The sequence below is a fragment of the Neomonachus schauinslandi genome, chromosome 3 (assembly GCF_002201575.2).
Source record: "Neomonachus schauinslandi chromosome 3, ASM220157v2, whole genome shotgun sequence".
Taxonomy (NCBI): Eukaryota; Metazoa; Chordata; class Mammalia; order Carnivora; family Phocidae; genus Neomonachus; species Neomonachus schauinslandi.
The window spans coordinates 15,334,233-15,356,387 of NC_058405.1; the positions used below are offsets into that span (position 1 = coordinate 15,334,233).

Sequence of the window (22,155 nt, forward strand, 5' to 3'; positions counted from 1 at the left end):
GATTGAGCAAATACTGTCCTCCAAGTATATAGCCCGGGGCAGCGTAGGCCCCTTGCCCACTGGCCTGAGGCCTGCAGCCCTGGGGTCTGGTCTTCCATCTACCCTCTGCTTTGGTGCTTACATTTACTCAACTCCAGACTTAGCTGATTTTTGTTTTGTTTTTGTTTTAAGTTGGGGTTTTGTTATACTCTACAATCATCTGCCTAGCAGAGGAAGCTGAGAAACTCTCTCTCTCTCTCTCTCTCTCTCTCTCTCATACACACACACACACACACACACACCCTTGAGATGAGAAACATGGGGAATGAGACAAAGAAAGCCATGCAAATGTGCTTCCTGGCATGTGAATAGAAAGAGCTCGCAAATGCCTGTTTATTAGAAAACATGTAGAATACAGCACCCAAAATGGAGGAGAGTGTGGACTTCCATCTTAAGATTGAGTATAACTGTTGCTGCCTACCACTGGCCTCTGAAATAATTGGAATTATTATTCTAAGTAATTTCACAATCAAAATCAAGATACTCCTTTCAGAACCACAGTGAGATGCCCCTTACAGGCCTCACTAGAGTCAGTATTCTCAATAAAACGGAAAATACCGGGGCCCCTGGCAGGCTCAGTCACTAGGGCATGTGACTCTTAATCTCGGAGTCATGAGTTTGAGCCCCATGTTGGGTATAGAGATTACTTTAGAAAACAAAACAAAACAACACCACAGAAAATACCAAGTGCAGGCGAGGTTGTGACAAAATTTGAACCCTTTTTTATTGCTTGTGGGAGTGTAAAATGTAGCCCCTGAGGACAACAGAATGGAGTTTTCTCAAAAAATGAAAAATAGAATCACTTATGAATGATCATATAGAATTATCGTATCCTATTAGCAGTTCCACTTCTGGATATTTATCCAAAATAATCCAAAGCAGAAATTCTGAGCGATATTTGTACACCCATGTTCATAGTAGCAGTGTTCTCAGGAGTCAAAATGTGGAAGCAGTCCCCATGTCCTTAGGTAGATGAATGGATGAACAAAGTGTGGTATGTTCACGCAGTGGACTATTATTACTCAGCCTTAAAAGGGAAGGAAATTTTGGCATGAGCTACAGCATAGATGAACCTTGGGGACATTATGTTAAATGAAATAAACTTGTTACAAAAGGACAAATACTGTATGATTCTGCTTATATGAGGTACCTAAGTAGTCATTTTGATGGAGACAGGAAGTAGAATGGTGTTTGCCAAGGGGCTGGAGGGAGGGATGGAGAGTTAGTGTTTAATGGGTACAGAGTTCCAGCTGGAATAATAAAAAGAGTTCTGGAGATGGATGGTGGGGATAGCTACACAACAATGTGAATATATTTAAATACTCCTGAACTGGTCACTTAGAAATGATTAAGGTGGTAAATTTTGTGTTATGTGTATTTTACCACAATTTAAAAATCTTTAATAGCTCTTCTATCCCTGATGCTTCTGTGCTTTGCTTTTTTTTTTTAATTGAAGAATAATTGACATACAGTATTGTATTAGATTCAGGTGTACATCGCAGTGATTCCATATTGATATACATTATGAAATGGTCAGCATAATACATCCAGTTCACCTTTTAATCCCCTCCACCTATTTTGTCCATTTAAGAAAAAATTTTTTTTAAACCTCCTTCTTTTCAGGAAAAATGGAAAGACATTTTCAGCACATTCAATCCCTGTATTTAACAATTCCCTCTGGCTACTATGACTTAAGTGATTACAGTAGAAAATAAATGAGTTGAAATTCCCAAGTTTTATATTTTGGTTGTACCCATCTCTGAAATGGGCCAAACGAGATTAGTTAGCAGAAATGATGGGCGTTGTCTGTAAAGTACTTTCATGTCCTTGGATGAAAGGATTGAGGAACATGTCCCGCATTATTTTTAATGCTTCTTAATAAGAAATGGTTGTATGCTTGTGTACATAAAAGAACTGTATAAATAAAGAAATAACGTTAGATGATTCTTGGCTCTGCCACTAATGTTTTGGAAGCACATCTGAGCAAAGACTAAATACACCTTGACATCACCAGGTCTTGGTTCTCTTCCATAACTTCCCACCCTACTTTTGAGCATGCTCAAGGTGCGTGCATCCTGCAGAGACTGTGCTTACAAAACAGTACTAAGCTTTGTATCCATGTAGATAATGATCACCAACCATTGTAAACACAGAATCTTTATTTTCTCACTTTATGTGCCTTTGCCTCTAAGGCACAGTGTTGGTTGATGAAAGCGAGTCTTGAGAGATGTGCAGAATGCGTAAAGGGTCCCAGGAAATCTTGCAGGAGGCAGCCAGGGGTGGAACCTTTAAGAGCGCTGACCGAGTGTCAATACGACCCATGTTTTTATTCCAAGTCTGTCTCAACAAGTGTGTGACCTTGATGATGTCACTTGGCCTCCAAGCTCCACTGTCCTTGTCCTTAAACCAGGTCTAGTAATTACTGCCTCACAGATTCATCATGAAAATTTAATGGGATGAGAAAATGTTGGTGGCCCAATGCCCTGCTCTTAGGAATGCTACGTAAGTAGTACCTAGTATTACTAAGGATCAGGGCACTAGCCTTTCCAGTATTATTGTTACTTAATTAAAAACAGGAACAGAGGGTGCCTGGGTGGCTCAGATGGTTAAGCGTCTGCCTTCGGCTCAGGTCATGATCTCAGTGTCCTGGGATCGAGTCCCGCATCGGGCTCCCTGCTCCTTGGGAGCCTGCTTCTCCCTCTGCCTTTCTCTCTCGCTCTGTCTCTCATGAATTAAAAAAAAACAAAATCTTTAAAAAAAAGAGGAACAGATTCTGGAATGACTTTCTATTTATGTTTTTGTGGTCCTTGGTGATTTCTTTTACATCTCTTGCTTATCACGTAAACTAACTTGTTTGTATAAATTTAAATGGTGAAACGAAAAAAGTGAGCACAATGTGAATTTTAGGGTAACATGGAACAGAAACCTACCCAGCGTTTTTCTCACCAGGAACAAGAGGAAAGAAGTATCACTTGTTTTCTTTTGTTTTCTGGCTCCTCTCCCACCTGGTTTCTTTCCTGACCTCTGCTCTGTACCCCACTAATACTATGTGGTCCCCTGTGAAGACCCTGATGTATTTTCTCAGCTCTCCCCAAATGCCTGGCTTTTTCCTACCTCTCCTGGAGGCTGTCTCTCTCATTCCTGTTGATCTGGTGCTGGTTGTCTTTCCCTGCTATCTCCAACTTCATCCTCACCTAAGTTATATGGTTATCCTTATCGTCGGACACATTTAAAAATGGAGGCACTGTGAGCTTAACCCACTGAACAATAAGGGGCAGAGCCAGGGTTCATATTTATTTTAGGGAGATTCCCAGCTCCGAGCCACTGACCGATCTGCTGGGGACCGGGGCACCCAGTGACTGCCGTCCACAGTAGAACTGCTGTACCTCACGATCCTGCATGCACACGTGTGCACACACATGTGCAGAAACACACATTTCCCCACACACTATCACTCTTAGTGCTTTGCAGTCTATTTTCTATTATATCCATTCTATGCTAGTTCATATAAAAGACAAAATGATGGTCATGAGGCACAAAATTGATTTCACGATCCATTGGCTGCACCTGCAGTTTGAAAAAGCACTTTCCCTCACTGTCCCCTGTCTGGCTGGGCTCCTGCTACATGTGAGTCCTGTGCTTGGAGCCTCATGGGTGGCCCCGATTCTCACCGCAGCCCTGCTGGCTTCACCCCGTTTTCCAGGAAGGAAGTGAAGGCTGGTGGGGGTGGTTAATAATGTACCCTGAGTCAAACAGCTAATAAGCAGTAGAATCAGAACTCAGGACTGTCTGACTTAAATACATATACAGTACATGTTTTTTTGAACTGAATGATCTCCAATATCCCACCCATTGTTTTCTACCCTACTCAAAAAGGATTCCCAAAAATCACAACAAGGGAGAATAAATAGAGAGCAAAGTCAAAAGATACTTCTCCCGGTGCTACAGTGGTGGACAGTGGTGGTTTTGAAAGGCTGAAACACTTGTGACCTTTGCTGAAAACCTTGAGGCACACTCAGCCCTAAAAGAAAATCAATTTAGGAAAAGGGGTTAATTCACTTACAGGTCATGGGCAAGCATCAGGAGTAGGTACTCGAAATTGTACCTTGCTAGACCTGAGAGCCCTTTCTCTTTACAGTGACTGCAGAGGTGGGAAGGTCTGTTGGCCTGGTCGCTTAAAAGTTACTTGTCTATAGCGCAGACAGCTTCCATCCCTCTTCCCCCCAAATGAATAGGAAACAGAGTCCTTGTGTCTCCACATCCTCATTTAGGGAACCTCCGAAGTTTGGAGCAGTCTCTGCAGAGGAGAATGGAGGCTTGTTTGTTTTTTGTGTTCCCGCTTTCGATGAGCCAGGCCTATGTCATTCCCCGGCTCCGAGCTTGCCGTGAGCCTGGTTACAGCAGTGAGCTTCCACAGTGGTCCCGCTCTCCCAGGCTCATCCTGGTCGCCTTTGACCACTCCTTGAGGGATCAGACCGGGGAGAGAGGTGATCACAGCCAGGACCGACTTTGGAACAAGGGGTAAGGGAGTGGTGACCCAGATGGTGAGATGGTTAGGGGCCAGTCCCCCCCCAGGGAATGTTCAGAAACAAATACTGTGTTCTTATGAATGTACTCCGCAATTTGTATAATTTCAGGGGTAAGCAAAAAAAAAATGAAAGCACTTTCTAAATTTCCAAACAGAACAGGTCGCCGAAATGGACACTTCCCTTTGTGCTCACGACCTGAAATAGTTAAACATATTCCCCAAAGAGAGCAAAAAGATGAGATTATATTTAGGGAATAGCTTGCTTATCTGAAAGGATCTGGAAAAATGGATTTCAAAACTTTTTTGGATGGATTCTCTACATCTAAGGCCCCTTTCCTTTTGGCACCAAGAAAATGTTTTCAGTTGAAAAGTGATTCCATGCAAATTCATTATTTATGATTGTACCCCAAGGGTTGGCACAGATCAACAGCTATCATCTTTATCATGATTAAACAGATTCATTTTTTTACATTTAATAGACTTTTTAAAATCAAAGCAAAAGCGAGGTATTTTTTAAACCATCCACTCTGCTCCTTTGGTATTTCTGTTCCCTGGGTTACCTTTTGTAGGTGGAAAAGGTCAACCTGAACTGTCTCTTTTAGACTTCTTTATTCTTACCTGGTTTTCTTTCCTCTATTTTTTTTTTCCTTGTTGAGAACAGAACTCAGAGAAGAGGTGGGTATGCTGTTACTAGTAAAGAAATACAACTGGATTCTAGCCTAATGGAGTCAGCCTTTTGTTTCTGACACTGAAGTCTTCATTAAAGCCCGGGGAACTGCTCCCGGGAGCTTCTGACCTTTTTGTATCGAAAGAGGACTTTACAGGACTTAAATTCTTTTTCCTTTGTTGGCAAACAATTGTTCTTTTCTTCTGAATATGGATGATGATCAGTTCATTCAGAGGCTACAGGATTAAAAAAAAAAAAAGGAAAGCAAGATTTAAAGCTCCTTCAGGTGATTCTGTCATTCTTGGAACAGGGAGATGAGCTGCCCTTAATAAAGGTCCTCCGTTTAGAAATGAAAATGTAGCTGTTAGGACGCGCGGGACCGGCAGCCACTCTGGAAGATATATTTTAGTCGAGGGCAGTTTTCTGGTTGGGGGCTGACATGATTAGGGTATGGTAAAGTGTTGTGCTTTATCTGCCTGGTTTGTAACCACTTGTGCGTTTTTTGTCTTGGACCAGGGTCATTTTAAGCTTCTGAAGGTTAGTGGGTAGGGTTTCTTTTTAGGATAATGAGAGGTTTGTCTTTCAATAGTGTATACAAAAGGCCTAGTAAGACTGCGGTTCTGTCTTACAGTTGTGTTGAGGGATTATCAATTTACTACACTAAATGCTTTGATTCAGAGTGGCCATTTTTGGGTCACATGGCTGATATGAACTTGTGTTACGTTGGTAACAAAGGAAAACATTACTGAATATGGCACAAAGGATAAAAAAAAAAAATAGCAACTTTAAACTGATGAAAAACAGATTTGATGTTCAGGTTCCATTTAAAAGATGATACTGAAGAAGAGCATTTGTTTTCCTAACTCTGCCATGCCAGCTAACTCTTATTAAATGAGGTTTAATTGTTTACCTTCAGAAAAAAATATACTTAGGCTAATATATTTAGTATATATTATATGTTTACATGAAGGGTGTATGTCTGGCCATAAATCTCGACACTGAAATGTTCTGCCTGCAAACATATTTACAACATTTATTTATAAGATTAGTTTATTAACTTCATTGCTTGGAGGTGGGTACTTTAAATAGTAGTATCTATCAGAAATGATAATTAATTTGACCCTTATCTGCTCCTGCAGTATATGTCTACTGTGAGCACTTTTATTACCTTTTGAAGATAATATAGTGGTTTCTTATTTGGCAAGTGGATGAAAGTAGAATGAATAGAAACCAAAATGAACACCATGCATAAAACACATTGGCATATTAAAACAGACATTGTTAACAAATTGCCTGCTGGTTTTAAAGAAAAATACAGCTTCAATCAGTTAATGTTCTAATAAACCATTCTCTTCATTCAAGTTTTGACTGAAATTGTACTCATTTTGAAATATATATTTGGCATGTCGTAACAAAGAAAAATATTCTAATTTACTAAACTCTTTTCTTCTAATGACTGCTAAGGAAACGTGAGTAATCGTCTACTATATCCCTTTAGATTGACAGTAGAGTTTTAAGTGGTGACCCTTAATTACAATGGGAAATGGTTAAACTTAACTTTTTTCTTTTTATGATCGCGGTGACTCGCTGATAATGAGCAGAACCTCCCTAAGGCCTTGCAGATACCTGAGGTGTCTGCTTCAAGCTCAGCTTAAAGCAGCTTCCACTCAGTGTCAGAGGGAGCAACTCCTCTTTCTGCAAAGAATCCCACTTTAGTCCTCCAGTCTTTGGAGAGATTCATTCCTTTCAAGACCTTTCCCTAAAGAGAAAAAGGCGAGGGAGGTGACGAGAGAGACCCTTCGTGTTGATGAAATAGGTGATCGAATTTTAAATGTGTGCTCTCCCGTGCCTGTTCTCTTGAATCACCTAAACTATGACTCCCGAATCTGCGAATCCTGGGCCCTTTCATTCTTTAACAAAGGAAGGAAAGTCTTCACAAGGCAGTTTTTTGTAGATGAGCTTAGGTAACACCTCTGCAGAGTGTACTTTGAAAACCAGGTGGACACTTCATCCTAGACCTCTTACTGGATGTGAGTTTGCTTTATGAGAAGCCCCTGAAGGCAAACACATTTGGGTCCTGTACACCTTGACAGGCTTGTGGTTAGTAGAAGCCAAGTGACCACGTCCCCCTTCTTTGGTCTTGAAGCTGATTCCTTAACCTGTTCTCTTCAGCCCTTTTACCTCCCCAAATACCAGTCCTCAAAGTTTCTCAGTTTGGGCCGCAGAGTGGATACTGCCCATGGTTTAGAGCCTTGATGGGAGGAGGATGGGTAGCAGCCCTCCTCCTTTCAAGAACCTTCAGGGAATCAGCTGGAGAAGGAGAAACGCCTAGCTTGTTGAACTCTTCTTAGAATTGATCATTACAAAGAGTAAGATAAAGTAGAATCTGAAGAATTTCTGAAGTAGAATGAGTGAAGACTTTCAAATCCCAAATACGATGATTGTTATCCCCCTGACAGGAACTCTTACCATTGCTTAGATGATGGTTTAGTCTTTGATCCTAAACTCAGTAGTTTTAAGGGAGACTTCGAACTGGGATCTTGGGGTCTTTCAGGAATCATTTTGAAACATCATATGACCAGTGATTTTTCAGTGTTGTTGGGGCATATGGGCCACTTAATCAACTTTGTAAAAATAAAGCATCCTTTTTAAAATGTCTTTTAATATTTGGATTTTGCCTTGAGGCAGGCATGTTTTTTGGTGGCACACTTACTGTCTTCTGCGTCCATTTCCCTCTCCCGTCTTAAGACTGAGATCACAGGGAAAGAAGGTATGGGAGGCTCTCTGAGTGTTCTTCATGGCTAGAGAGAAGAAAAGTTTACCATCTTAATCTTCTCAGGCTTTTGAGAAACGAGGGGGAACGGTCCAGCCCCAAGGTCAGGTGAGCTTTGAGGCGGGTGATTCCCTTGAGCCATTCTTGGATGCCGGTGGAAGAGTCAAATCTTCTCTTGTTCCTACATCTGTGCATCTCATTGTTCTTCCACCTTCACTGAAAGTAGCCAGTTGAGCTCTTCCCTGCCACCCATATTCTTTTGGCCTGGGTTAGCAGAGCCTTCCAGAAAGAAAACATACATGGCCTACATACGCTTATGTACCAGGTTCTCTCCTGAAACGCAGAAGGAGGCATATATTGCAAGCGTGATCTAATTATGGCTCCTCCTGAAGCACATGAATAGGAAGAGCTATTTAAATTAAAATAATTTTATTATGATGCACGTCACGTGGGTTTCAGGTTATCCTGGGTTTCAGGTTCTGTGAGGCATGTAATCCCAATGCACAGACAAGATAATGTGGGGATTAGCTGGTGCAAAACCAGAGCCATCTCTTCATGCATAGAGGCGCCACTGGGCCCATTCGTTTACATTCTCTTTGGACAAAAAACAGGGGGTCCCGTTCATACGTGGGGAGAGGTTCCCCATCCCAGAAGACTGTTCTGCCAATGGAGGAAACATCCTAGCTTCTTTGTCACTGCACATGTGATTTCCCAGTTTTGCTTTGAGTCACAAACATCAACCAATCATACTATTGGTATGTTCCAGTGTCACACCAAGAGCGGTAATAAACTTACATAGCTCTCTTGTTGTAATGTTTCTTAAATAATTATATCTGTGTTTTTCCTGTTTAAGCAGGTACTGCTCAAAGTATTTTTAAAAACCAAATTTCCTTTCTCTTCAGTTTCTTCTTAAGACAACACACTTCAACAGTTTCTTTTGTTAGTGTTCAGGGGTCTGGAAGATATTTTGGGTCACACTTTGTATAATGGAAAATTAATAGAGACACTGTTTCATCAACAGGCATTTGCAACCTTATTATTAATGATTATAGTGAATTTTGGTTTTATATTTTAATTCTGTTCTGGAATTTAGCATTGAAATAAAATGAAAAGAGGCTACAGTAATAACATCCACTATTTTGGAATATTTAGGAACCTGTTTTATTCACTGGAACAATGAGGAAAAATCTGGATCCCTTTAATGAGCATACGGATGAGGAACTGTGGAATGCCATAACAGAGGTAATTTATAAAATGTAATTATTTAACTTGTTACCATCAGTATGTGTGTATGTACCTGTAGAACATTGCAGGTAATTAATGGGAATGTATTGGATTAACTCACCTTGTTCACCATCCAGGAGAGCATCGGTGACTTGGATACACACACACACACACACAAAAGTATGTATTGATGATGATGAAAACCAAAGATAAAATGTCTCATGTTTTCATTGTAACTTTCTTCCTGGAATCCAAAGCAACTAGATACATTATCTTACTTGTCTTTAGCAAAGCACTAAACTGGAAGTTATATTTATGGGTTCAAATTTTAGTGACCAGTTAGCCTACAACATTTCATTTTACTTTTCTTTTCTTAGGAAACATCCACTAAATGAAGACAGTAATAGTTTTTCATCATACTAATAAAATGCTTTGAGGTTTTATAAGAAAGTGTTCATAAAAGTAAAACAATGTGTAATAGTTACTCTTGGCAAACAGTAGCATTTAAATGCTACTGAGTAAATGGAAGTAACAGAACCCTGGAACTTTTTCTAAGTTTTTATACTGATATAATCATTTCTAGAGGATTTTCTATTATTTGTGTAGTGTTTCCATTTGGACCACTTCTTTGAATTTCCTTGCCTTTGCATGGAAAGGACTTAGGGTGTTAGGATGCTGTTGGTTTGTATGTTTTGACACTAATTATTTTGTGCATTTGCCCTAATTCTGCAAATTGATTCTAAGCTCCTGGATGGCGGAAACCATGTCAAACTTCTAAACCTTAGGCAGACTTCTAATCCCTCGTAGGACCTAGCTCCGTCTTTGGCTTTTAAGAAGTCAGCACTTTAATAACTAGGTTGATCTCTTCATTTTGGGACCATGTGGCTTAGTTCTTTAAAAACAGTTGCCCACATCCCAGTGACTGATTGCTCAGATTGTTGTTGTTTTACATTAATGTGTTTGTCATTGAGTGTCACCCTTCCAGGGAACGCTGAGCCCTTCCAGTTTCTAGATGAGCTTTGTGAGCAGGCAGAGTTGGAGGCCCTACAGTTTCCTGCCAGTCATTCTGGTTTCTGAAGGCATGTCAGTGCCGAGTCTTTACACACCCACCCTGCTTTCCAGTAACCATAGGGATTTTATTTGCCTAAATTGGGCTAATTACTTCACCTTCTCTTTCCTACTTGAAAGCAGTTGATCTCGGATATCCTTTAAGTTGGGGAGTCTTTCTCGGGTGGGCCCAGTTAGCCATCAGATCTAAAGAGAAATAGGACAACCATTGTTTGCTTTTGAACTCCGCTGACAAATTTGGTGGTGTAATTGTGACACGCCTTAATAAAACAGGAATTACTGGTAAATTATTTTTCTATTTGTTTCAGAGCTTGAGATCTCTCCTCATAGATTCTCAGATAGTAAAATTACTCTAGAAACACACTGTTCCAGGACCCTGAAGAAATGTTAATGAGGAGACAAATCCTATAAAGCTATCTTAGAACTTTGATCATAACGTGTATTTCATCTTATACTGCTTTCTTCTGCCAAAATTAAAATAAAAATTAGTAGCTTGTCAGAATTCTAAAAATGATGTGATGGAAGTGGTAATAGTAAGATCTACCTTTATTTTCAATGACATCAGGAACTTTTTTTTTTTTAAAGATTTTATTTATTTATTTGAGAGAGAGAGAATGAGAGACAGAGAGCATGAGAGGGAGGAGGGTCAGAGGGAGAAGCAGACTCCCCGCCGAGCAGGGAGCCCGATGCGGGACTCGATCCCGGGACTCCAGGATCATGACCTGAGCCGAAGGCAGTCGCTTAACCGACTGAGCCACCCAGGCGCCCCATCAGGAACTTTCTTAAATAGAAATAAACACGACTTTCACAAAGAGAAGTGAGTGGTTTTCATGTGTTGCTTCTGGAATTGACCTCATTGCCTTAGTGATGCCTCTTAGAGTGAGAATTCATCCCATAGTTGTGTTTCTCTAGAAATTATTTTTTCATGATGTGTGTGTTTTTCCACAAAAGATTTAGTAGATTTTCTTAAAATATGGATATATCATTTTATTTACAGTATGATTCCAGCTCTTTTAGTCATTATGTAGATACGTGTACCTAATAAAGGCACCAAAACATAAACGTTGCTTATTTGGGGGATAACAACACAATAAGTGATTTTTATCCCCCCTCTCCCCTTTGGCTTTTCTGAATTCTCCAGATTTTCTCCGGTGTACTTTATTGCTTTTGTCTTCTGGATCGCATTCCTGGCAGATGAAGTACTACAAACTTTTCACAGTAGTTATGTGGGTTTCATGACCCTGTTCAGGGAGGTTGAGCTCATTCTGTAATAGGTCAGGGACCCTTCACCTCGAGTCCTTAGAACCTCCAGGCCTTTAGACTATGGACTAAGAAGCTTCCTTCCCTGAAATTGTACTCACGTTAGAATATATGTGCATTTATCTGGTGAGACACCATACAGAGGATTCAGTCGTAATGCCATTCGGATTCTTCTCGATTTATCGTCTTCAGTCTACCCACCATCTCCACAGCTTGCTTCTTCCCATGACGTCCAAATCTGAGTGCATCATAACCAGGCCTGCTCTTCAGGAGATGATAGGAGACCTGGTATCCTTGGCAGCTCTCTTTGGTCGACGAACCACCCTGGTCAGCCGCTTTACCAATGATGCCAAACTGGAAACAGGAACTCAAACTCATAGAGTTGGCTTGAGAGCCAGTAAGAGAGCACTACTGTTTTCTCCTCTTTCAGAACTTCAATTAAAAGTTTTTTTTTGTTTTTTTTTTTTAAGTCCTTTTGGTTGTGTTTCCTCCTCTCCTGGATGGGCTAGACGTTCAGAAGGGTGGCAGTCCTGTGCCTGTTGCCCATCTCATCTGGCCTCTTTTCTCATATATTGAAAAATAGCCACAAACCAAAGAAAGTTCATTAGAAATTAGTGGCAATTGGGGCACCTACAAAGCACTGGCAGTTTTTAAATATAAGTAATGACTAGAAATGAAGCAGTTTATTAGTCAAGGGGCTAAAAGATCATAACAGATCAAACTCAGCGGTATAATGCTCCTTTAAAAAGCCACGACAACAACAAACAGCTTTAATCCTCGGATATGCAATTAAGAGTAGGGTGCGTCATGTTAGAACTGTGGAGTGATCATCCAGTTACGTCCAACACTGACAGCATCTCAGTTAGAATACGGGTATTTCTCATCATATAGAGAACTCCGAGCATCAGCCGTGTGTGCGTGTGGGGTGTAATGCAACTCTTGCTTTCATGATAGGTTGCATTTCCGTTTCTCCGGAGGCCATGTATTTTGGTAAATGGGCTCCCCCTTCACTTCATTTACTGTTGGCTTAGTTCTAGTAAGAGCTCTTGTCCACCTGTTGATTGCATTTCACACTCTCTTCTCCAGCCTGCATCAGCCTTTCTTTTTGAAAATTGAGAAAGCTGCACAAAATGTGGAGATCCCATGACATCTGTTAGCCTCCTGAGTGGGACACTGGCACCTGGTAGATTCAGTCCGCGTAGCAGGTTACTCTCACAAGGTTTATGATGGTGCAAATGGGTGTCTTACGAATTCAGTGTAGTATTTTCAGTTTTGCTGAGGTTTATGATTTTCCTGAGGTTAAAAATAATCTGAAGTACTCTGTACGGACATATATAGTTTTGAACAGCATTATTTGACCCGTTTTCCTTTAATTTTTTTAAATGCTTTGTACACTTTAAAGTATGATGTTGTGATATCTTGAAGCTACGTAGTTGTGAGGAATATATTTCTTTTACAATGACATTTAATAAGAAAATGATATCGCGTATAAATTATATGGATTTATTTTCTGATTTTTATAGGAACAAATATGTCACAAAATAAGACGCACTTGTGGCTTCATTCATACATCCAACAAATACCCAATGAGAGCTTTTTTAGAGAGGCATTGTTGTACATTCTGGGACTCTCACAGTCATCAAAAGAGACCATACCCTCTCGGAGCTAAAATTCTCATGGAGAAGATGGAAAATACGCCAATGCGTATGTAATCAGGTCTCTGTACTGATGCATGCAAAGAAGAAAAATAAAACAACATGAAGGGAGTTTAACTGAACATGAAGCGAGTTTAACTGACCGCATTATGGATGGGCAAGATCTATCGATCTCTTTGTATCAAACACTATTGAAAACTCTGCAAACACTGACTCATTTTATATTCCAACAATGTTAAATTGTAGACACCTTTAAAATTATTACAGTCTTATTTATGGGTCAGGAAGCTAAGATAGAGAAAGTCCAGGAACTTCCCCAGTTGGCAGAGCCAGGCAGTACTCATCTGGCTTCCGGGTCCCAAGTTTGTATTTAAAAATTTTCAAATCACGGGCGCCTGGGTGGCTCAGTTGGTTAAGCGACTGCCTTCGGCTCAGGTCATGACCCTGGAGTCCCTGGATCAAGTCCCGTATAGGGCTCCCTGCTCGGCAGGGAGTCTGCTTCGCCCTCTGACCCTCCCCCCTCTCATGTGCGCTCTCTCTGTCATTCTCTCTCTCTCAAATAAATAAATAAAATCTTCAAAAAAAATTTTTTCAAATCACAAGAAAGTAGAAGCAATAGTGTGACCAACACACATGCACCCTTCATCTGGTTAGTATATGGCCACATTTGCTTCCTCTCTTCTATAGTCTCTGTTGTGCTGAACCTGCTGGAAAGTAAGTTGCAGAAATTTTCATTGTAAGTTACTTCACCCATAGATACCTAGATATATATGGTATAAGAATAAGGACCTCCTCCTAACATAATCCTCATCTCACTCAAGACACGGAGTAGTAACATTATGCTATTATCTCAAAGGTTTTCAGATTCCCTCGGTGTAACTCCTACTTACTGTCTTCTGCCTCTCTCGTCTTTTCTCTTTTCTAATACTTCATTATAGACGGAATGGGTGAAAACACTACAGAGGGCTTTTCCGTTTGTGTCATTCTCATAATCAGCCCTGATTCGTAAATGAAGACAGAATCTCAAAAACCAGTGTTCTCTGGAAAACACGTTTATTCGTCAGGCAGCTATGGGCAACCCAAAGGAGGATCAAAAAACCAGGCTAGTGAGCTGTCACCTGAGTCAGGGGCAAGCATAAGGTTATCTCTTCAACATCAGGATATCAGGCTTAAGAAAGGCCCATTGGCTTAGACAAGTGTTACCAAAGTCAACTCAGAAGGAAGAGCTGATAAAAGCCTCGATCGGTTCCATCCTCTCAGGTGTAGATCTAAAAATTGGTTTCATAAGAAGAATCACCTGTGAGCCCTCCTCCTTTTGATGGAGGGGTTGATTAAGCCGAATCTCCCATTTCGCAATTTTCAGTGCAAGGACTGGCCTTCACCATCCCAATCTTACATACCTTTCATGCGAGTGCTGAATACTAATACCACATCTAATGCTAACTCAGATTCCCGTTTCTGGGGATTGGACTTTGGTCTTAAGCACAATAATCACATTCACAGAAGTGCTTCAGCATTTAGGATGCTGTAAAAACATGGCTCACACACCCTTGGGTTTTGTCATTTTGACATTGCAGTTCCATGTCCCTGCTTGTTGGCCATCACCCATCGATCTCTCAGTCTCTTAAATCCAAGTGTATTTACTCTCTATTCTTTAACTCTCAAGGATAGTGTGAGTTTGGTTCTTGTAAAATTTCCCCAAAGACGTAGGCATGGAGCTGAGCTCTACCACTCAGCATGGTTTGGGATTATCTTTGGTGTTTAACAGTTTGTTTTTTGGAACTTATAATTTTATGAAGATAGACACTATTCTATCACTATTCTATCTAATATAAACACTATTAAACTGAGAGTCTGGGGGAAATAAGATGTGATGTTGTGCCCTGTTTTTGTGAGTTTTCATTCACTGCAAATCCTTTATGAGATTAAAGTAAATGCACTTGACTGTTCTAGCAGTATGGATTAAATTTGGGAAAGAGCCATCCCCAAAATAGGGTCCAGGCTTGCTAATTTATGAGGTGTGGTTTGCCATTGTTTGAATTTGTTTATTTATTTTTTTAACTTTAAAACCTTCCAAAATGGTAAAGTGCTCACAAGGTTATATCTTTAGAGAACCATGCTTCCTGCAATAATTAAATTTTTGTTTTCTCCCTTTAGTGTACTAACTCCCATACAAAATGTGTTCTGGGAAACTTGACTCAACCATACTGATCCTTTTAACGTTTTTAAATGTTTAGACTACACTGAGAGAAATAACTTCATTTTTTGAGAAATTTCCTTAATTAATCCCAAAGGAGGGGTTCCTGGTGGACATCACGGGGGACACAGATGATTTCTTATCACCAATTTTACTGAGGTATCATTTTACATAACAGAAAATTTCCTCACTATAGGTGTGATTCAGTGATTTTTGGTAAATTTGTAGTTAATCATCATAGCAATCCAGTTTTAGAACATTTCTGTCACCCCCCCCCAAATTCTCTCTTATCTATTTACAGTTAACCCTCTGCCCCCAGGCACCCACCGTTCTGCTTTTTGTCTTTATAAATTCCTTCAGTTACCTTTTATCTAAAAATTAAGAAGGAACATTTTTAATTATTCCCTGTGTTACCTTGAGAATAGCTTTATTCAGCATAGTATATATCTCTTCATGCATGAATAGACAGTGCCTACTGATGGCAACTCAAGAGTCTCGACTCCCATTAAGCTTGTGCTCCTAAGTCAGAATCATTCTGTCCTGAGTTGCAGCAACTGTCTTTTTCAGTAAATGGTGTCCCCCCTCCATCATGTGACTGGACACATAAGATGCGTGAGACGTCCTGAGGACTTCTGAGCTCTCGTGTCTAGTGGGCTTGTCTACATCAGGAGTAGTTTGTTTAGGAAGATGTCATTCTTTCTGCATCCACAGGTACAGCTTAAAGAAGCCATTGAAGATCTTCCTGGCAAATTGGACACCGAGTTAGCTGAATCAGGATCGAACTTCAGTGTTGGACAGAGACAGTTGGTGTGCCTCGCCAGGGCCATCCTCAGGAAAAACCGGATATTGATCATTGATGAAGCGACAGCAAATGTGGATCCAAGGTACAGAACTGAGGTCCATGAACCGTGGAATCCAAATTTTAAATGTGGTCAATGAGAAACATTTCATGACGCTGAGAAATGTTTCTAAGCGCTCTCTTTGCCCCAAAGACACCTCTTGATAATGTTAATTCTGGAAAACAGAGGAAGAAACCAAAATAAGTTATACAATGTTAATGGTATTAGTAGGCATCGTAACAGAGCTAGTTTCCTAAATTCAACACCTGAAAGTTTCAAGCAATTGGAGGGAAGGATATTTTATGTCATTATATGCAAAATAGGAAATTTCTAAATAGATTTTTTTATACTGAGTTTTTCAGCAACAGGATCATGTCTTTGACATCTAAAAACCTTATGAAAATGTCATATGATTATTTTAAGTCTTAAGTCTACTTTTCCCCTTCTACTAAACTAAATCCAACTCCTTTGGTTCTAGAACTGATGAAGTAATACAAAAAAAAATCCGTGAGAAATTTGCCCAGTGCACCGTGCTAACCATCGCACACAGGTTGAACACCATTATTGACAGTGACAAGATCATGGTAAGACCCTCACCTGTGGCATTCCAGGTGTTTCCATTAATGTTCAGTTCTTCAACTTCACCTTCCTTGTACAACCTGATAGAAACCTCCAATAAGTTTGTTTTCTGTTCATTTTTCCTCTCATCCCTGACAATAACTCAGGTACTTAACTATACCTTCAGAATGTGAAATTATATAATAATTTCACATTTCCATATTAAAAGTTTTTTGAATTGTCCTTTTTCTGTATGATGGTCAGCCATGGAAATAATTCAAATCCAAGATCTGGCCTCCTCTGACAGCATGGCAAAACAGTCGTTTTCACCGTGTCACAGTTGTTTCAGTATTTTGGATTCTCTTAATCAAAAAATTAGCCTTTCGTTTAGGCTGCCAGTTGGTTGTTGGGTAAGTTGCAGAATTTCTCAGCTGTTGGGATGTTCACAAGATGTAGTGTCAGAAGGGAGTCTGAGGGCGCCTGGGTGGCTCAGTTGGTTAAGCGACTGCCTTCAGCTCAGGTCATGATCCCAGGATCCTAGGATCGGGCCCCATGTCAGGCTCCCCGCTCAGTGGGGAACCTGCTTCTCCCTCTACCTGCTGCTTCCCCTGCTTGTGCTCTCTTTCTCTGTCAAATAAATAAAATCTTTAGAAAATATACATATAATTAGGGCGCCTGGGTGGCTCAGTTGGTTAAGCGACTGCCTTCGGCTCAGGTCATGATCCTGGAGTCCCTGGATTGAGTCCCACATCGGGCTCCCTGCTCTGCAGGGAGTCTGCTTCTCCCTCTGACCCTCCCCCCTCTCATGTGCTCTCTCTCATTCTCTCTGTCTCAAATAAATAAATAAAATCTTTAAAAAAAAAAAAAAAAAGAAGAAGGGAGTCTGAGAAGAGAGGCCCCAGTCAGAAACACAACGTATTTCAACAGAAAGGATTTCATGTAGGGGATTTAGCGTAGGAATTGGAGGGCTGGGAAGGTGGACGGGAAACGCCGGGGTAATAATTTTAGGAAGCAGCTACTGAGCCCCAGGACAGATCTCCAGACCTAAGAACTCGGAGGAGAGACCCCAAAGACTCCTATGCTCAGATCTCCTAGGAGAACCACTGCCCAGCTGCTGGTCACGTCTGTGAGGTGCACCAAGAGGCTAGTTCTCATTGTGTGTCCTTTTTTTTTTTTTTTTTAAAGATTTTATTTATTTATTTGATACAGAGAGAGAGATAGTGAGAGAGAGAGAGAGATCACAAGCAGGGGGAGCTGCAGGCAGAGAGAGAGGGAGAAGCAGGCTCCCCGCAGAGCAAGGAGCTCGATGCGGGGCTTGATGCGGGGCTTGATCCCAGGACTCTGGAATCATGACTGAGCTGAAGGCAGTGGCTTAACCAACTGAGCCACCCAGGCGCCCCCTCATTGTGTGTTCTAATGGAAGATGGGGGCTGGCGCCAGGTTCCTGTCCCCGGGTGATGGTGCGAGAGTGGCATAAGCCAGGGAGACCTTTTGCTCTGTGTCCCACCTTCAGGCCCCCCCTAGTGCCCCCTGCTGGTGGAACCCAACAGAGCACCCACTGGTCAAAGCGTCTCTGACTCGGGATTTGCAGAAACCCAGCCCCAGCATCTCACGTGAGAGTGTAGGAAGAAAGGTGGATCTGGGGCTGCGAGACTAGATGACCAACCAGCAAGCCTCTTACACAGTAGATCCGGCTACTGCACACATGGCAGGCTCCCAGCTTTGGTCTCTAGATAGCTGTCTGGTATCTTCTAGGTTTGATTGGCTTTTTCTTTCTTAGTAATTCAGGCTTTCCTTTCTTATTTTTCTTTCCTTTTTCCCTTCTTACCTCCCTTTGGTCTCTCTTTTCTTCTCTTTTTTCTTCTGTCTCCTTTCCCTCTCTTGCTTGCTCAGTATCCAGGCTTCCTTATGTCCAGTGAAAAGGAGCTGTCTCTTTTGACTCTTTGGGGCAGTTTCTGGAATATTACCTCCCACCCTGCTTCATATGCATCATCAGATGGGATAATCAGGACGGGAGGGGCACTGAGAACATCCCAGACTCTCCACAATGAAGCAGTGCCTTCAACCTCAGCACTCCCCAGACCTGGACGTGTATAGGAATGAGCTCTGACGAGGCAGACGACAGGAGTTGGGTATTCCCAACCAAAAGGATGCTTTGGCTTCAAGCAGTGTGGCCGGTCTGGACTAGAACATCACAGTAGGAAGCAGGCCACCCCGGTAGGGGTGTTCCATGAGGGCGGGACAGTGACTGTTGGATTCCAGAAACATTTAGCATCGAGCATCCTTATTCCTTCATTTTGTGTTCTTGAATGGTAACTGGAAAAATAACCTTTCATTTCTATCTGTTTCCTGTCACTTTGTTCTCATCTCTCGGCATTGTATGTCACAGATTGTCCCCAGAAGCGTCCTTCTTCCACAGAAATGAGTGATGCCGTGACGTTTCCCTGTTTGCCGTGCTTAGTCAGGCTTTGGGGGCGGCAGCAGGAAGTTGGCTTGGTCTTCAGCTCAGTTGGGGGCCCGTCCAAAGAAACCCCTTGCTCCTAAATGTACCATATAGATTTATTTTTGGGTTTTGGTATGATGACAGTGATGTTAGCAGCTTCTTTGTATCATCTCATACTTAGAAATACTTAGAGTACTGTGGCCTTGGAATGCATGATCCGTTAGGGAAACAGCAAAGGACAGAACTTGGCAGACCCGTCAGCTGGTTGTTCCTAAATCTTATGCACCAGCGTCTGACCCGCAGATGGGAACTTTTCTGTATCCCCTTAACCAGTAGGCTTCGTTGCTGTTGTCAAAACATGTCCATCTGTGGAATGCTCTCCTTACCAGTAACTCCTGGTAAATTTCGAGAATCTCAGATTTTTCTCTCTTGGTCAGTGTCTTTTTCCAAATCCTTAATACAGTTTTGCAAAGCAATTTGCAGCCCCTCCCTTCCTTTCTAGCCTGGCCTCACTCTGCTCTTCCTCTTTCCTTAAAGAGGGAGTTAAAACCGTTCAGTCGCCTTTCAGTTCGACTGGATGTTGGCAGCTCAGACTAAGGCGCCAGCAGTGGAAATGGTGAGATGGTTGGATTGGGGCAGATAAAGGATGGTGTGCTGGTGGCTACTGAGCAAATGAGGAAGATTAAATTAGCTGTCATTATGACCACATCATGTGAGGGAAGGGGCCTGAGGTCCGGGGGAGTTGGGGAGACTGAGGGAGAAGCTGGTTTGGAGACGGGAAATGCAGGGTTCTCTTTAGAGCCTGTGACCTGTGCCTGGAAGGACCTCATTTTCTGTGGTGGACTCTGCATGTCTCCATGGGGCTGCTGCTCCCACCAGGAGAGGTGAACTCGGCCACTTGCTTAACATCTTGGTCAGAGCTGGTTTGGGTTGCTGACTCCTTTGACAGGAATGGCAGGAATGGACCTCAGGGGACCGGGGTGGCCCGCATTCCCTAGCTTCATTGTTGGGGAATTGTCCTCTAGGCTCCATCCACTCCAGGTGGAAACCTTCTGTTTTATTCTAGAGCATCTGATTCTCAGTTGGCTTTCAGTCCAGCAAAATACCATAAGTCATGTTCTTTTCTTGAATCTTTGATTTTGGGAGCAATTCTTTTCTTGCTGGCTTAGAAATACCCATTTCCTTTCCAAAAAGCAAGCGATGGTCTGTTCTGTTATTCTGAAAGCTTTAGGGGCGTAAAGACGCGTTGGTCAGCTGCAAGGCCTACTGCTCCGGAATGGGCTGGAGGGTGGCCAGCCTCGGGGAGTGGCTGGGGAAGTGACGGATGCTAATGAAGGGCATAACCAACAGCCCTGTCATCGTAAGGTCGTGTAATTGCACGCGCTCACGGTGTCATAATTACATTTCGTTGCACTGGTGAATACTTCTGCATAAAGACATATGGATATGGTTTTGTTTACTGTAAGTAAATCAACAAAAGGCTTGTTGGGAAACAACTGTGACTTAATTAATAGCTTTGTTTATGTGTTGGCTCTCCAAAGGGATTTGCCCAGTTTGGGTTCATTAAGCGCCATTAATGTGTTAGGCTTAGAATTCTATTTTACAAAGATGTTCTCTCAGTTTTAACTTTATTAAACATGATGTAGTCATAATGACAGCTAATTTAATCTTCCTCATTTGCTCAGTTGCCACAAAACAGTGGAGCAAGACAGACAAATTAGAAATCCTCTTTCTCCTAATACTCACCACTATCTCTGCGTTAAAGACGGCTTCTTCCCTGTAGTTGGAGGATTAGCTGGTTACTTGGGACCTATCTTCTCTTCAGCCAGTGGTACAGCTTTTTCCTCCCGTCCCCGCATCCCCTAAGTCCTGACAGCATCCCCAGACTCCCCCGCCGGCAGCTGGAGCAAAGGAGACATCCTCAGACCTGCCTCGTTGCCTGGGTTCAGCATTTTCACTGGCAGGAGTTAGGGGCTTCTGCAGAATAAAAGCCGGGGCTGAGAAGCCCAGAGTCTACCTCTTACAGGCCATGTTATGGTTTTATGGTCTTTATCTTTCTTCCTAAACTCCAACTTCTGAGTAGAGTTTTTCCCAGAGAAATCAAACCCAGACACTGTTGTAACGTACCCACCTGGAAAAGCACAAAAGCACCTCAGAGCTACCTGGAGTTTTATTGAAATGCTATTTTTCACTTCCTGGAACTTTGCTTCCGTAAGCCTGCATACGTGGCCACAGTTAGAACATTTCGGAAGAGAACAGCTCCTTCAAAACACCAAGAGGTTTCATTCCGGTTTTCAGAGGGAAAAATAACCACTGTGAAGGTTGAAAGCACAATCCGGGAGAAGAAATACTTGCAATAGCAGGAATTTGGGGGGAGTAGCTCCAGTGGTCACTGTGACCTAGCCTTCAGCTTCCCCAGGTGACAATGGTGGACCATTTCAAGACCTAAGAAAGGATTCTGAGTAATACTCCCCACAGTATCTTATCACAGAGAAAATCCCAGGCATCCATCTTACCAGAGAGGGACCCAACTTCCAAGGCTGGATAACTGCCCCTCTGCCTCTTTGTCCCTGGGCCACCAAGAGCAGATGTCTGAAACTCCGACCTCCCCACTCTGCTTGCTGCTAAGTGGGCTCTCCCTCTGTTGCTTGTTGCCATACTGACAGCTGTCCCAGGCGTCTCTCTGCTGTTGTCAGGTCTCTCGTCCACCCTGTCCTGTACCCCCTCCCGCCCCGCCTCTCCCTGCAGCCACCCCATATCACTGATGGCATACGCCATTTAAAAATGGATTCGATTGGGCGCCTGGGTGGCTCAGTCGGTTAAGCGACTGCCGGAGTCCCGGGATCGAGTCCCGCATCGGGCTCCCTGCTCGGCGGGGGGTCTGCTTCTCCCTCTGACCCTCTT

General features: G+C 42.2%; 1 protein-coding gene across 3 annotated transcripts in view; it reads left to right on the forward strand.

The window, feature by feature from the left end:
* The window catches only part of ABCC4 (ATP binding cassette subfamily C member 4), a 239,879-nt gene that overhangs the window by 201,980 nt on the left and 15,744 nt on the right, over positions 1 to 22,155 (forward strand). For all 3 annotated transcript variants that reach the window (XM_021695986.1, XM_021695985.1, XM_021695987.1), the window contains 3 exons: positions 9,160 to 9,249; positions 16,123 to 16,295; positions 16,729 to 16,834. In XM_021695986.1, the coding sequence (XP_021551661.1) occupies positions 9,160 to 9,249; positions 16,123 to 16,295; positions 16,729 to 16,834 (369 nt within the window). The remainder of the gene's footprint in view (positions 1 to 9,159; positions 9,250 to 16,122; positions 16,296 to 16,728; positions 16,835 to 22,155) is intronic.